Genomic DNA, 15,346 nt, shown 5'->3' on the forward strand with positions numbered 1-15,346 from the left:
CTAGAAGGGCATAAAACAGTAACAGAAAACTGCCCCAAACATGACTTAAAGTTCTTGGAGAATTCCTTCTGCAGCCCAGAACTTCCCTCAGTAGCCTCACACCAGCTGGCCCCCTAGGACTGTCCTCTTGTCAACCTAAGTGTGTCCAGGACTTTAACCCCAGGTAAACCCAAACATAGCCCTGACTGAAGCATTTGAGGTTAATTCCACAGACCAAACTGTCCCTAGACATCCCCTTTGCAGACTCACCACAACTAGAACCACAGGAACCACCTCTCTTCTAACCCTAAAATTGCCTAGAGCTCACTTTCTGCAGCCCAAACCTTCCCTAGGCAGTTTCTTGGCAGTCCTACTCCACCTAGACCCACAGGCTTTGTCTCTCTCTGCACTCAAACCCTAGCTCTAACCCAAGTCATGCCCTAAGCCTTACCCTAAGTCCTCAAATAAAGAAAAAAAAATAGATGAGGGACATACCTTTCTGGATAAACTCTCCTTTGGCACTACCTTCACAGCTTCATTCCACATATGCTACTGGGGTTTGTTTCACAGAAATGTAATGCTAACCACTAACATAGGCTGACCCTTATACAAGGATCCCAAGCCATGGCCAAGACGAAAAAATTCTGAAATAAAGATTCTTTTTGAAGCCCAAGCTTTTCCTTGACGGTTTATCTGCAGCCCCCACTTCACATGGGCCCTTGAACTGTATCTCTTCCTTATCCATCCTGTCTACCCATGAGTGGCCAGAGCCTGAAGTAATGACAGCTCCTCTGTGCCCTGCTCTCAGCAGAGCAAACACGCAGATTGCCCCATCCCTCCCAAAGATGGTAACTTCAGCACTGCCCTGGCATCTCCACAAACTTGTTTCAGTGCCTACTCCAAGCGAAGTGCTCACTTGTGGTAACTGTCCTTCTACAAAGGAGGGAGTCAAATCTTGATTTGGCTCATACCATCTGAACACTTGATTCTTCAGGGTGCAAGGATTTCAGCCCATTCCTGACCAGGGATTTATCCCAGCACACCTATCATCTCTGGTGGACAAAGCCTCTCTTCTCATTCAAATGGTGGTTTTTTTGACGGGCTTTGGAGCAGTGGTTCAATCCCGAGCTGTCAATGTGGTTTCAACCTCAGCCAGCACTGCGTGTCGGTGCTGCGCTGCCAGCCCTGTACTCCCTCTCTCGTGTCACCAGGGGCCGGCAGACTCCTGCCAACACTTCCAATCACCACACCTGGCGACAGAGAACCGGCAAGAGCCGAGGCCGGACTTTCGAGTCCCGCCTCTACAGGGACGTAATGCCGATTCCGCCCATTTTAAGGGCCAGGCCGGTACCTCCTCTGCCTGACAGAGCCGCGCAGGAACGGGTGGGCTGTGGATCCGCTACCCTTCCCGCAGCGCTCAGCACCGCCCGCGACCCCCCCGACTCCCGGGCCCGACCCGGCCGTGAAAGCCCCTGGCAGCCACCGAAGCACTACCGTCCCTGCGCCCCGCCCCGCCGGAGCCAAAGAGCAGGAGAGGGGCGGGCAGGGCCGGCGGGGCCGGGGCGGGGCCAGGGCCGGGGCGGGGCCGGGGCGAGCCTGGGGCGGGGCCAAGCACTTCCTGTCGGCGCCTGCACATCCGGGTGAGGGGGTAGTGTTCGTGCCAGCTGTTGCTGTCGGCTTACGGACCGGGTCGTCCTGGCACCGCGGGTGAAGGGTTTCTGGGTCCCGGTTGGGTCCTGACCCGCCCGCCTCCACCCAGGCCCACCGTGAGTCTCCCGGCGGCGTGCGGGTGGGGGAATCGCGGGGAGGAGTTGAGGGCTGAGAAGCGGAGCGCGGTCCCGGCCTGTGCCCGCTGTGCCGCCGGGCCCTGAGGTGAGGGGCTGGAGGGGCTCCGGTCAGCGCGGCAGCTGCGTCTGCGCTTGGGCTTGGCGGCACGGGGGGCGTTTGCGCGCTCCCCTTGGAAGCACCGGCTCGTTGGTAACAAGTGCTCTCCGGGACAAGTGTGCCCGCACTGTACCGATTATCAGACTTTGGGAGAGAGAGCCTGGCGGCTCCGCCAAGCTAATCTCTGGGGGAACTCACGGAAATGCCCCAAAAAGCTGCTGTCACCCACTAGTGTTGCTGCGGTGTTCGGGTTTGGGTAAGGTAGCTCGTTCAGTGCTTTTCTTTCTGGTGCTTACAACTTAAAAGGCTAAAAACCATGCACTACTTCTGCAGCCCAGTCTTGAATTCTTATAAGCTGTTTTGTTACTGATGAATTGTGTCGATGCTGTGTGTGATGCTCGGAGTGCCTGGGCTGCTTAGGGATGAATGAACTGTTGAAGCAGTTGTTACGTTTGTCACCTGTCTGTACTAGAAATGGAAAAAATTTAGCATATAAATATAATTGATCAAGTGTATATGTCAGGTGATTTTCTTGTTGTGAAGTTCAGTTTTGGTTCTTCTGCAATATTTAGAGTAAACATCTCCAAAACAGCTTTCAGTAATCAGGGAATCATAGAGGTTTAGGTTAGAAGGGACCTTAAAAAGAGCATCTAGTTCCAACCTGGGACAATACATAGTACTTCCTCACTGCACCAGTCCACCCCCCCCCAAAAAAACCCAACAGACCAAAAACCAACAAACAATAAGAGAGAGAGGCTGTGAGACTGTTAATCAGGTTTTTCTTGGTGCATGTAGGCAGTACTGGGTTTTCATCATTGTGTATTTTTGAATCCCTACAGTGCAGTAATTGGATTAATATTCACCTGCAGGGTATTGAGATTAATTGTGTACTGCTGTGTTTGTCAGCCACATGTCTTTGTTTGTAGGGTTTGTACATAAGACTGAGGTAAAAAAAAATTAAGAAACTTGAAAATTATGCCAGGCTTTCAGTCCAAGCAGGAGATGTATACAGTACTGATAATGGCTTTTAAGAACCTTCTGACCTGGTTTTGTCAGTCTAAAGTCTGGATTTCTGTTGTTTCCAATGTGTAAATTGAGCTTAGGGTAAAATAATGATGATTTGCAAAATGGATGCAATACACTGTTTAACCTGTTGTAGAGGCAAAAAATTTCTTTTTCATCAAACAAGAGCAAACAGTACTCAGTTGTGCCAGTATCAACCTTAAAGATAAAAGATGGTAAACCTTCATTTTTCTGTCACAGAATCCATTCACTGGGAACAAACAGAACAATACTGTATCTTTAATATTCTGAAAGCACAAGCAGATTACTTTCCAATTGCTGTCGTTATTTGCATATAATGAAACAAAGAATTTATTTTACTTATAGTTCATTATCAGCTGCACCTTCATGTTCTTACAGTGTAGCTTTGTTTCTTCCCATATATATTGTGAACCTCATTGTGGAACATTTGAAATAAGAAACATATTCAAGTGTAATATGTTAGTTTTCCTTGAGATAAAAACCCTGATGACTTTTGGTATGTGATTTTCTAAAATTGAACTTAAAACGAGAAACTAAAAATTCACTTTTAAGCATAAATAAATTAAGTAGTGATTGTGAAACTTTGGAGTATGTAGAATTTAATATTTTCTCCTGAACAGAGATAAAACTAGCCCATAATCACAGTTCTTTAAGCAGTGCCTACAAATGTATTCTAGGCTATATGAATTTTTAAAGCAAGAGTTTGAAATGTAACTAGTATTTCTTGTTTCCTAACTTTTACTTTTTTAACTTTTTTTTCAAATGCAGGTAAAAGGATACATGTTCACTTCAAGTAGTAAGGAGCATGTTCCCAAACTGCTCCAACTTGGGTCGCCCAGCCTTCCCTCCAAAACAGCAGCAGCAGAGTATTTTCTTCAGGTGCCTAAACGTGCCACCTGCCCATGCCTCCTACCAGCAAACTGCTGGTTCTCAGTTTAATTTTCAGAATACAGTGTAAGTACACTAAGATTTCATAGTGAGGATAGGGTTGAAAAGGAAAGTTAACAGTCTTTTGAAAGAAGTATTTCTGTTATGGATAATTATATTAAAAAGAACTGAAAAACATTAAAAAATAGGGAGGTGTTGTGTAAAACAGAGCTGTATAATTTCTGTTGGTGACCAGTAAGATTTAATGCTCTCCTGCATTGTGTGTAATGCATGAGGTGCCATTGCACTGACAAGAGTTAATAATTCACGGCTTGGTTTTAAAGATCTTCAGTTGTGTTTGTTGACTGGGGAGAACAGGGAGGAGGTAAGGGGAAGAAAACTTGTCTTTTTGGGGATATATTTGCAGACACTGTAGAGTTGTTTAGACTTTTAAATTTAACAGTACCTTAAATTAGTATGTTTTCTAGCCTTCTCTTATGCATGTGAGGAATGATCCATCTTACATTTTTTTAATGAAAAATATATGCTGAAATACCTCTTGGGTAGAAAAGACAAATGTATAGCTTCTAAGGAAAAAAAATGACAGAACTTGCATAGTGTCATCGTCACTTAAGCAAAAGTACCAACCATAACAAGCATTGCAGTTCTCATATGAATAACAGTTATGGACTGTAGTCTTTCCAGGGCTCTTTTGAGTGGGACCTTTGCAACTATTCCAGCTGTTGCACTGCAGCCAGAGCCTTACAGAAGTGGCAGTCCAGCATACACGTCTGATTCCCCCATGCCATTCCGAGGAAGAAAGTAAGTTCTTCGTGTGTGATTGTTTCTGGTTGTAATGTACCTATGGTGAAGCTTGTCAAGCTTTTTGTGCAAATTGAATTTTGTTAGAAACTGCAAGAAAACTGAATGAAAGGCTTTTTGGTGAAACAGGCCATGCCGTGGCTCTTGAAAGCACCTACATGCCTGCTTTTGAGAGTTTTAGTCATAGTGACTTAGTAGTTTTTCTCTTCCATCAGCTGCACCCTTAAGTGCAGAGCTGCAACTTAAGTGCTTTATTTTGGGACTGTAATACAGCGTCATCTTTGTGTGCTTCACTAGAAGAGGGTTTTTGTCAGTAAATTACTGACACGAGAGTGTTCTCTTCCTGTTAGCTTACCAAGTTATGAGTAAGACTGCACTTTCAGTGCTTCATGGGGTTTGTAATGTTTTTCTGATAATGCATTAGGTGTTTCTCCTGATTTTCCTAATTATGGAAAACTATTTTATGAAATACAAAGTGTTAAAGCATAAAGAAGTTGGGTTTTTAAAAGGAATTTTATCGAAACGTTTTTCCTACTTTTCAAAAAACTTAAATTCAGATCAGTTCCTTTTTTACTTTTGTTGCAACAGAAAGTGGCATTTTGGATGAATACAGTTTTATTTTCTTGCAACATTGTAGAATAAAGTAACTTCTGACCATCTTAGAAACAGTGACTGGCATGTGTGAATCAGCTGATAGGGAGGAAGCTTTCTATCTTCATAGACAGCTTTAATCTGTCTTCAAAACTATTTCCTGTATACTGCATGTTCCAGATTAACAGATGAGAAAATAAGTATGATTACATAGTAGTAAGTAGGCTCATAGAATCACAGAATGGTTTGGGTTGGAAGGGACCTTAAGGGATCATCTGATTCCAACCTGCCTGCCATGAGCAGGGACACCTCTCATGAAACCGGGTTGCTCCACGCTCCATCCAGCCTGGCCTTCCAACACTCCCAGGGATGAGGCATCCAGAGCTCCTCTGAGCACCTTCTTCCAGTGTCTCACCACCCTCACACTGAAGAATGTCTTCCTAATACCTAATCTAAATATACCCTCTTCCATGAGGGTATAATGAGTAGTACCATGAGTAGTTAATGCATATTCTCCTTTCCCTCTCCAGGTTCATTTCACCTGATACATACTTAGGATGGGCATGCCCTTTTTTCTGTAGAATATGTTCTTTCAGTGAAACCCTCACATTCTTTGTATTGTATTTTTACTCTGTAGTAAGTATCTTGTAACTGTAGGTTGGGAATTACAAACTAGAGGAATTGCTGTCTTTTTTTTTTTTTTCTTTCCAATTTTTAGGAGACTAAGTGAGCAAAGTATTCCACTCAATGTGAAACGTCAGCGACTTCACTCCCATCATTCTGAAACAACTGCAGCTAACCTTGCAGTGCCTTTACCAGAAGAGCGTAGATATTCCTTCCCAGCATCAGGGCACTCTCCACTGCTCCGCTCATGTCAAGTACCGAGTGCAGCTGGGTGTGTCCCTTCCTTTGGAGACAATTTTTTGCCAGATCCAATAGAAACCACGCTCCCTGTGGCCAAAGATAAGGTAGTATCCTCCTATACCTGTGCTTTGTAACTGCCTTCTGAATAGGCAGGGTCCAGTGGTACTGTGGGAGACTGCAAAATAAATATGCAAGATTCTTTGATGCTATCATGGGGTCTCTATCTCTGAGCTGTCCTTAGAAAGAATATCAGTAAATGTGGCTGCCGTTTTGGTGGCACCCCTTGTGTCTGTTTGGGTTTGAAGCATTTTGAAGGGTAGAGATGGCGTTTGGTTTCCACACTAATGTTGGGAAACACACATGTCTGCTCCAAAGAGTAGGAATTTGAGGGATGGCCTATTTTCTCACATGATTTGGGAGTGCAGAGAGCTGATGAAAAAAACAAACAAACAAAAAAAGCCATGCTAGTAATATGAGAATTCTGAATAAATACAATATTTATTTATTTCTGAATAAATACAAACACCTGGGTTATCAGTCATACTTGAACAGCACCAACATGGCAGAAGATCCACTTTTTTTTGTTTGTTGTTGATATGTATGTTGGAATACACTTTAATTACAGCATATAACAGTGCTGTGGAAGAGAAACAATTAAGGCATCCCTCCACCAAAGGTCTGATTACTTCTTTAGTAGTTTGTGTGGGATATAGAAAGAAAGCTAACTTAAATCAGTTGTAATATTAATTTTTCTCTTTATTAGTGGTAAGCAGACTGTTCACAGTAAAGTCAGCAGAAGATATCCCTGGTCTTCCACTGCTTATTCACTTATATTAATTCAAGTGTGGTGAAACTATACAATGGAATAGGTCATGTCAAGTGATGCTGGATTTTTTTTTTTAATTTTTTTTTTTTTAATGCACCCTTCTGTGTTTCATATAAGTCCATCTCTGGCAGGAAAGAATGTTCATTTCTCTGTATCTTTACCTTTTGAACGTGTGTGTCAAGTTAAGTCAGCAGGTTTTGGAGTTGTTTCAAGCATGTCAGCAGCAGACCTGTGATTTAAACAGAAAAGAGCTCTGCCGAGTAGAACTCCAGAGGGAAATTCAGCGAATTTTTCCACGTATGTTTTGAATTTGATTCTTTAATATCAGTTTGAGTCATAAATTAATAGAATGGTTTGGGTTGGAAGAGACCGTAAAGATGATCTAGTTCCAACGCTGTGGACAGCGACACCTCTCACTATACCAGGTTGCTCCAAGAATCATCCCACCTGGCCTTGAACACTTCCAGGGAGGGGAAATCCACAACTTCCCTGGGCAACCTGGTCAGTGTCTCACCATTATGAAGGATTTCTTTCTAATGTCTAGCCTAAATCTACCCTCTTGCAGTTTGAAACCCGTTAGCCCATGTCCTATAGATACATGCCCCGCTAAAAAGCCCCTCCCCAGCTTTCTTGTTCTTCAGGCTTTTGGTTCTTCTTCTTAAACTATGTGTTGCATCAATTTTTATTCTGCAATTCTTCTCATACAGATAGCAGACTCTTCTTGGTTGGTTCCACACTGAATGGATTTGGCACTCGTAGCAGTGATGGTGACTTGTGCCTGGTGGTTAAAGAAGAACCAGTGAGTAATTTAAAATATATATTATTAAAACAATGTTGTTTTTTGAGTCCAGGGGCTTTTATAAAGATGTATTTCAAAATGAGAAGCAAATGGTCAAATCCTTTTGATTTAACAACATTTTTGCCCTCATAATAGCTATGAACCATGAAGCCAATACTGTTGCAAATATGAATTTAAGCCTTTAGACCCCTTAGCCTAACAAAACATTAAAAAAATAGGCATTACCTTCTCATATGAGAAAAAAGCATAGCAAAATAAATTGTCTAGAATCATGAAGAAAACTTATTAGTGATCTCTTAACTCATTTTAGATGCCACTAATTTTAGTGAACAGTCATGAGAAGGATGTTGATATAGAATATATCTTAAGAAGAGAAAATATGAGGTTAAGAGAAAAACAATGTAACAAAAAGGAAATTAAATAAGGAGAATTGAAGCATCACTGAAAAGGGAGGGTAGAACACAGTATAAGAGGGGCTAGGTTTTCATCAAGTTGTACGATTTGTGAATGTCTGATAGTTACTTTGCATACTGAATGTGAACTGTTCTGTCTGGCTCTTACCACACTAAATGTACATGTAGGCTGTGGAATTGTGTTGGTAGACATGATAATGTCTTATTCTGAGAATTTATTGTATTTGAAAATAAAGCATGCTTACTTGGAAGAGCTAAATGGCAGATACCAACTTTTTTTCTTTGATTTTCAGGTAAATCAGAAGACTGAAGCAAGGCATATACTCAGTGTAGTCCAAAAACTCTTCAGTACTAGACTTTGTAAGTTCCCAGCTACTACCAGTGTGGTAGTAAGATTAGTAGTTATCCTGGAAGAAGTATTGATGCACAGTTGTAACTAGTTTGTGTAGTTGCATCTTGTCTAGCTTCTAATCACAGTAATGGCTAGAAAAATATTATAAATACCTGGTAATGTTTCTTATCTTGATGGAGATGAGTAGGAAGTAGAAAAAGGTAACTGTTGCCTTGAAAACTAACGATGGTCAGGAATGATAGCATCTAAAATGACTTTTGCATTGTGAACCACAGTGTATCAGAGGGAAGTAGATTTCTGTTTGGGAAACCTGTGTTAATGAACTCTTAGTGTTTTAGAGTGGAGTGCCTTCCTGGGGTTAATACTCTAAGACTTGGGAAAACAGTTGCCACAGGCTGTATAGAATTGATTTTTATTTTGGGGGCTGTGATGCGAGTGAAATAATCAGCTTAGGTGCCTTGTGAAGGCAGTGTTAAACATTGCAGTAGCAGCACGTACAAGAAAAATGCATCAATTCATATCTCTTTTTTAGACTCGAGAGAAAGAATTCATATGGGTCATTCTTGACGTAAACAGGAAAGGCTACAATTTCAAAGTTGTTTTTGTCATCCTCTGAATTATAAAAACCCGTGTCATTTGTTGATACCAACCACTCTGTCCTCCTTCTTCCAAGAATTCTGATGTAATCTTTGATGCTACTCCTTGTATTGCTGTTCTGAACAATCCTGAAATAGAAAAAAGCACAAACCATAAATTAAATAGAGACCTCAAAATTTCTGAGCTGGCCATTGTGCATAGCCAGACTTCAACAGCTCACAGTAAGAGAGAATTGACAGGTCCATCACAGAATAAGCATCTAATACTTCATGGATTTAGTATGGATTAATGGATTAATGTTATATATTGATATTTGCATAAGGGGTCCAGAACTTAGTCTGGGTTTGGCTAGAATGCAAATCGTTAAATAAGAATCAATTAGCTTGACAGGGAATATGAGTATCAGAAAGACATAATGGTCATGTGGGAACAATCCCTGAAGGTTTTTGTTTGTGCCACTGCTCATTTTTTATGCTTTCCTAATTCTCTGTTATCTTGCAAGTGTTTTTGGTCACTTATTTGAAAATGTTCACCTGATTCAAAATGGAAATGCTTTGCTTTTCTGTTCTTTCCATTTGGATTTAGTTTATTTACAACTTTTAATTCACCTGTGCTAAGGTTCAGTACTTCTGAAACAAGGGAGTCGCCCAGTTACTTTAATTAAAGCTTATTTAGGCAAATATAATTGCTTTAATACATAATTTCAAAATAGTTTTTTTGTTGTGAGAATTGTGAGAATTCCCCCAGACTAGACCTCTAAATTCATGTGCTCCTTCTTCATCTTTGCAGAAAAAATCTTAGCAGCTTGCACTTCAGTGGCTTCCTGTTTTCTGTGAGTCTGTGGAGTTTGGTTTATGTACTTAAAACTGGCTGCTTGGTGTTAGCTTCATATCTGCTGCTAAGATTTTTATTAATAGAAATGCAGGTTTTTATTTGAATTCCTGCCTTCTACTGTCTTCAGAAGTCAGATGCTTCTTAGTCGTCAGTGCTGAGGTCTACAAGTACATACACAAGAAGAAATTGTAATTGTTTTGAGATGTTTCTTCACCTTGAGCCAGAATTCTAGATTTGCAGCTTTTATAGAGTTAGCAGTGCACATATAATGCTTCTGTGTACAAACAAGTGTAAAAGTGGTCTGTACTGAATTTTTTTATGAACTGCAATTTTATTCCAAGCAGTGTTCTGTATCTTATTGCACATGCTCTTTCACAGCATTTTCCACAATGGAACAGGATGGCCAGGGACATAGTTGAGGCCCCATTCCTGGAGATATTCAGGGTGAGGCTTGAGAAGGTGCTGAGCAACCTGATCTGGTTGAGGATGTTCCTGCTTACCACAAGGGGCTTGGACTAGACGACCTTCAGAGGTCCCTTCCATCCCAAATTGTTCTGGTATTCTGTGATTGTATGACGGAAGGAAGGAAGGGGATTTGTGGTATAGGTAACATTCTAGAGCTTTTAAAACCTTGTTACAGATAATTTAAGTTCTGAAACTGGAGAAGTTCTTTCTATCTGTTCCTCTCCTAAGATCTTCTTTTCTTGCACTTTGTAATATTTCTGTACATTCCAAAGTAAGGGCTATAAGATGAATGTAATTCTCTGCTTGTTTTGCCTTAATTCCGTAATTGATCCATAAATTAGTAAGCATTCCAGGTGCAGATTACATCAGTTTCTTTCAGCATTTGTCTTCCTTTTTGTGCTATCTTGGCTTCCCAAGTGCCATCCCTTTTATCCTTTTTGTACAGTTAACTATGTTTGTTGGATTAGCATTTCATTCCAGGAGATTTGGGAAGTGGATTAAAAATTTATCTAAGATTTAGATTATTTCAGTTTCAGTCTTGCAAAAGGTAACAAGGATGAGCAAGGAATTTTAGCACATCAGATTATAATTATAATCTCAGAGCAGAGGTTCTTATGTGTTGTCATTCTGCACCTAGAATACTGACTGAAAGGAAGATATGTTTTTCATCTATTCTAGTTGCAGCAGAACAGGAAAAAGCTTCTGGTAGTTATTTACAGTTTTTTTATGACATGTTAGCTTTAAGGGTATGTATTGCTTCTCTTCTAGAGAGATGTAAGGAAAGCAGTAATACATCTTCTATTCCAAAGACTAGCAGAGTTTGTGTTACTTTTTGATTGAGTTGTTCAGATACCTGCACATATCTGTTTTTGGCAAAATTGTATAACATACCCAGAACTGTGCACTCAAGACAATGTCTTTTATTTGGAGTGATAACTGTTACAACATACTGAAGAGATTATAATCCAAACCACTCAGAGCAGATGTCAGACTAATAACTATCTTCAGATTAATTTAGGCAGGATTCACTTGAAAAACAGCAATATTGGGTTGAGTGTTCATTACCTAAGTAAAAACAAAAGAGCTTGTTTTCTCTTAGCTATAAAAAGAGGTGCAGTGGTGATGAGAGCAGGGTATCAAGGTGGAATCTACCTAGTGGTGTCTAGTAGGCAATGTGCAACAGCTGGGGCAAGCAAGAGAACTTTTAGCTCAAATGACATTGAAGGATTGTGCTGGTGAGTGAGTGAACTCCAAACACCAACCATCCTGTGCTGGATTGTACCCTCCTAGATCCTTCATGACTCTGGATTCAGTATTCTGTGTCACCCACTTTCTTTTTCTGTGGTATAACCACTTCAGTGAGAATGGGCTGCATGTGCAGGATGTCGAAGATCTTTTTGGCATATATTTTTTTGGGGATCAGATTAATTGCTTAATCTTTTTTTTCTGTAAAAGAATAACTTAAGATGCTTAATCAGAAATTCTGCATGAATAAGTTATTTATAAGTTATTTTCACTACAGCTGAAGTGGCATTTGAGACTTTTTCATAGACCCGCCCAAAACTGTGGAGCAGCTTTGTGGAAGTTTTTGTGTATTTTTGTGTAGTCCCTCTGGTCACAGAATTGTAAAACATTAGGTTGGAAGGGACCTCAAAGATCATCTGGTCCAACCCTGACAGCTTCAAGGCCAGATAGTTTGCTTACTAAGGCACTTATTTAACCTGTATGTATTCCAGAATTCCACATTCTGTGTTTATAACAGTTTCTTCTCTTGTATGTATGGCAATCTAATGTGAATAGAGATTCTGCTAACAGTGTCATCAGTGTGAGCCAAGAGAGAGGGTATCAGCAGCAAGTTACTTCCTTCTGACATGCTCTTTGCTTTACTTCATCCTGGGAAAGGGACTTGGATTATTTTTGGGGGGGTAATTTTTTTTATTTTACCCAGCTAGTTTGTCATCAGCATCATTCAAGTGTTGGGAGGCATTTGCAAGCAAGGTTACATTTAGAAATTGATTGCCACTAGAATGAGTTCAGTTAACTTCTAAAGGGCACTTGAAGAAGGCCATAGTGTGGGAATTTCATTTCTGCCATGTACGAATGTGCTGAGCCTCTTTGTCTTGAATTTACTTGTGAAAGGAAAGGAGGCAGAGCTATGTATACATGCCTTATAGTTTCAGTTTAAGAATGTTCTGACATGTTGGAGGAGAGATGGTTGGATGTGTTTGCAGCTGCTGCTAGAAAGAGGGGGTGGTTTTGTCAGTTGTACTAGACTGTACATGTTCAGTGAACACAGACTGGAGTTCAGTAAAAGTTGTCCTTTAAAATTAATATGTTATTAACATTACCTCCTGAGTGCCAGTCTATGTGTTGCTTGCAATGATTCAGTATTTTCGAGTCTAATCAGAGGGTTACCCATTATTATTACTTCATTGCCACCCACGTCACAGATCAGTATTGGGCAGTAATGAAGCTGTGCAACACACAATCAAAGAGCAATCAAAAGAGACTTCAGGGCTGTGGGATGGTTGGTGAGGGAAGCTGGGGCACAGGTTACTTCTTCCTCTCCCCTTCTAGCTGTGGGCAGTGACAATAAAAGAAACAGATGGATGCAATTTATTACTAAGCTGTGCTGTGGCTGTTGTCACTTTAGGTTTTTTGGTAATGGGATGGCCTATGTGGCACCGAGCTTGCTGGCACTTGGTGGCACTAAATGGTCTGTTGGAGCTTACTGCATTTGAGTTTAGATGATCTAGCATGAGCCTGTGTGGCTGTACTGTGTGGATAGTCATCTGAGGTGCAGTCCTGTGATGATATATTTATTGCATGTCCTATCACCATTAAAGCGAAAGGTAAATAAAGCTTACCCCATTTATGATGGATGGTAGGGCCTTGTTTCCAGTTACAATTCCACAGGACAGTTTTTTATTTCTTGGTATGTACTTTATCAGTCAAATAAAGGAGGTTTTAAGTGTAACCCATGTGAAGATACAGTTATATTAGTATTCATTGATCAGTGAATAGATACTTTCAGCTGTAAGCAAACTAGACATGATTAAAAAGTTGGCTACTGATCATTGTCCATTGCTACAGGGTAATGCTGGGCTTAAGTTTCTGGTCATCCTGGACAGATCTGTTCTTGCTCCCTTGTTTTTGAACCTTAATAATAACTGTTCAGGATTTCTGTTACGAGTACTGCTTGATAAAAGCTTTGTAGAACCTTCTGTTCAAATTTCTTGGAAGTGCCTCCCACAGAAAATTTTTCCACCGTTCTCCTCTAATGTTCAGTGCAATTTTTTCCACATTCTTTCCTAATGTATTTTTCTTCAGTTGCTGAAGGTTAGTTTAGTACAATCCTTTTGAGAGTGTTCTTGCTAAATGTGATAGGCTACTATTTGCTTTAAGTTAATCAATACATCTCCAATTTAGGATCTTATTTTAAGATCGGCTTTTCACATGGGAACTTAATTGCCTGTTTTTCTCCCTTTCAGCGCACTACATTGAGCGACCTCAGCTGATTAGAGCAAAAGTGCCAATAGTGAAGTTCAGGGACAAAGTCAGGCAAGTATTCCGTTCAACATTGTTTTTTAGATTCTGACATGGAAAAGTACTCTGTGTAGGCACTGTTCGTATGAGTACTGCCATTAAGTCATGCTTTTTTAATTTGTGTTTTGCTCTATTTGTATTGCCAATTTGTATAGCTAACCAGGAGTGGCAGTCAGGTTATTTCTGTGATGGCCTGAGCCACATCTCGTTGCTGAGATGCTGTTTAGTTTCTATGATGTGAATTAGGCACAGTACATCATGTATTTCTATGGGCTATTTATATATAAGGGGATCCAGCTGACAAATGGTTCTTGACAGAAAAACAATGTCGGGAAAAAAACTGTGGTGAAAGATTATTTTCCTCACTGTGCAAACATAACTATTAAGCTACTTAAGGACTAGTTAACAGCATTTATTTTTTACAAACAGCAATATGAAAAACCTTTAGTTTCTTGTTTTCTTCATTAAAAAATTTTGTTTGTTTTTGAAGAGTGTGTTCTACTGTTTTCCAGGGAGGTATTCTGTGTTGAACAAAGCAGTGTTACATTGTTCTATTCATAGTATTAGGTAATAATTCTTTGACTTTTTTTACATGGAGGCAATAATTGGAGAGAAGTGGTTGTGTTGTATGCTGTGGTAGTCATTGTATCTTCATTGCAAAGCCATGAAACAATAATCCAGGGATGTACTAGGACAGAGAACAAGGTATTTCTTATTGTGTGTGATAAAAGTATCAGAGGAAAAACAGTAGGAAGTGCTCCAATTGGGTGTGAGTCTGTGTAATACTGAAATCTTCCTATATTATGGGTTTAGAATTTGCAAGACTTGTATGTATCCCCTTCACATAGTAGCATAGCTTAGTTCCTCTTTATAAACAGAATGTTGAACAACTCTTATGTATCTGTTATTTTAGCCAGCTTGTAATTGTCTCAAATTTTGCAACTTTGTCTCCGTCTTTTAAAAACAAACGAGCCCAGGTCTCTGGCCTTTCTTAATAGTATACCTTTGTATTACACAATATACCTAAATCAGAGCACAGACCCTGCTGTGAGAAAACTGAATCTGTCATGTTTACAGTTTGAACTAATAAATATGGTCCATTTAAGCTTTTCTTGAATCTGAGTTCACTTGTTAGAGTTTTTGCTTTTTTTCACTTGGATCTAATTCCATAATTACTTCTGGATGCTTGCTTACCTTGTAAAAAAATACGAATATTTTCTTTCTAGTAACTATCTCCTTTAACAATACAGAAGTTTGTTTCTTCCATACTTTCTGAAACTATTACACATGTCTAGCTAAAATTTGGATTAAGTGTCTTAGCTACATATAATGGTGCTAGTCTTTTCATATACATTAAGTGGTAAATTCCTGTCACAGATGTTGAGTAAATCATGGACTTATAGAAAGAGAATATTTTTTCCAATTTAAAATGGGGCAAAAATTCAAAAAGAAGAAATTTCAAG

General features: G+C 40.1%; 1 protein-coding gene across 6 annotated transcripts in view; it reads left to right on the top strand.

Moving 5' to 3' along the window:
* The first annotated feature begins 1,584 nt into the window (after positions 1-1,584).
* TENT2 (terminal nucleotidyltransferase 2) overlaps positions 1,585-15,346 on the top strand; it is a 45,622-nt gene continuing 31,860 nt past the window's right edge. For 3 of the 6 annotated variants that reach the window (XM_030467758.1, XM_030467761.1, XM_030467762.1), the window contains exons 1-8: positions 1,585-1,745; positions 3,676-3,861; positions 4,471-4,596; positions 5,906-6,155; positions 7,060-7,174; positions 7,585-7,676; positions 8,383-8,449; positions 13,829-13,898. In XM_030467758.1, coding sequence (XP_030323618.1) covers positions 3,713-3,861; positions 4,471-4,596; positions 5,906-6,155; positions 7,060-7,174; positions 7,585-7,676; positions 8,383-8,449; positions 13,829-13,898 — 869 coding nt within the window. In that variant the 5' untranslated portion in view covers positions 1,585-1,745; positions 3,676-3,712. Of the gene's footprint in view, positions 1,746-3,675; positions 3,862-4,470; positions 4,597-5,905; positions 6,156-7,059; positions 7,175-7,584; positions 7,677-8,382; positions 8,450-13,828; positions 13,899-15,346 lie in introns of those variants that run through there. The other 3 variants (XM_030467759.1, XM_030467760.1, XM_030467763.1) reach the window with 3 other exon arrangements.

Source organism: Calypte anna, chromosome Z, assembly GCF_003957555.1.
Source record: "Calypte anna isolate BGI_N300 chromosome Z, bCalAnn1_v1.p, whole genome shotgun sequence".
NCBI classification, from domain to species: domain Eukaryota; kingdom Metazoa; phylum Chordata; class Aves; order Apodiformes; family Trochilidae; genus Calypte; species Calypte anna.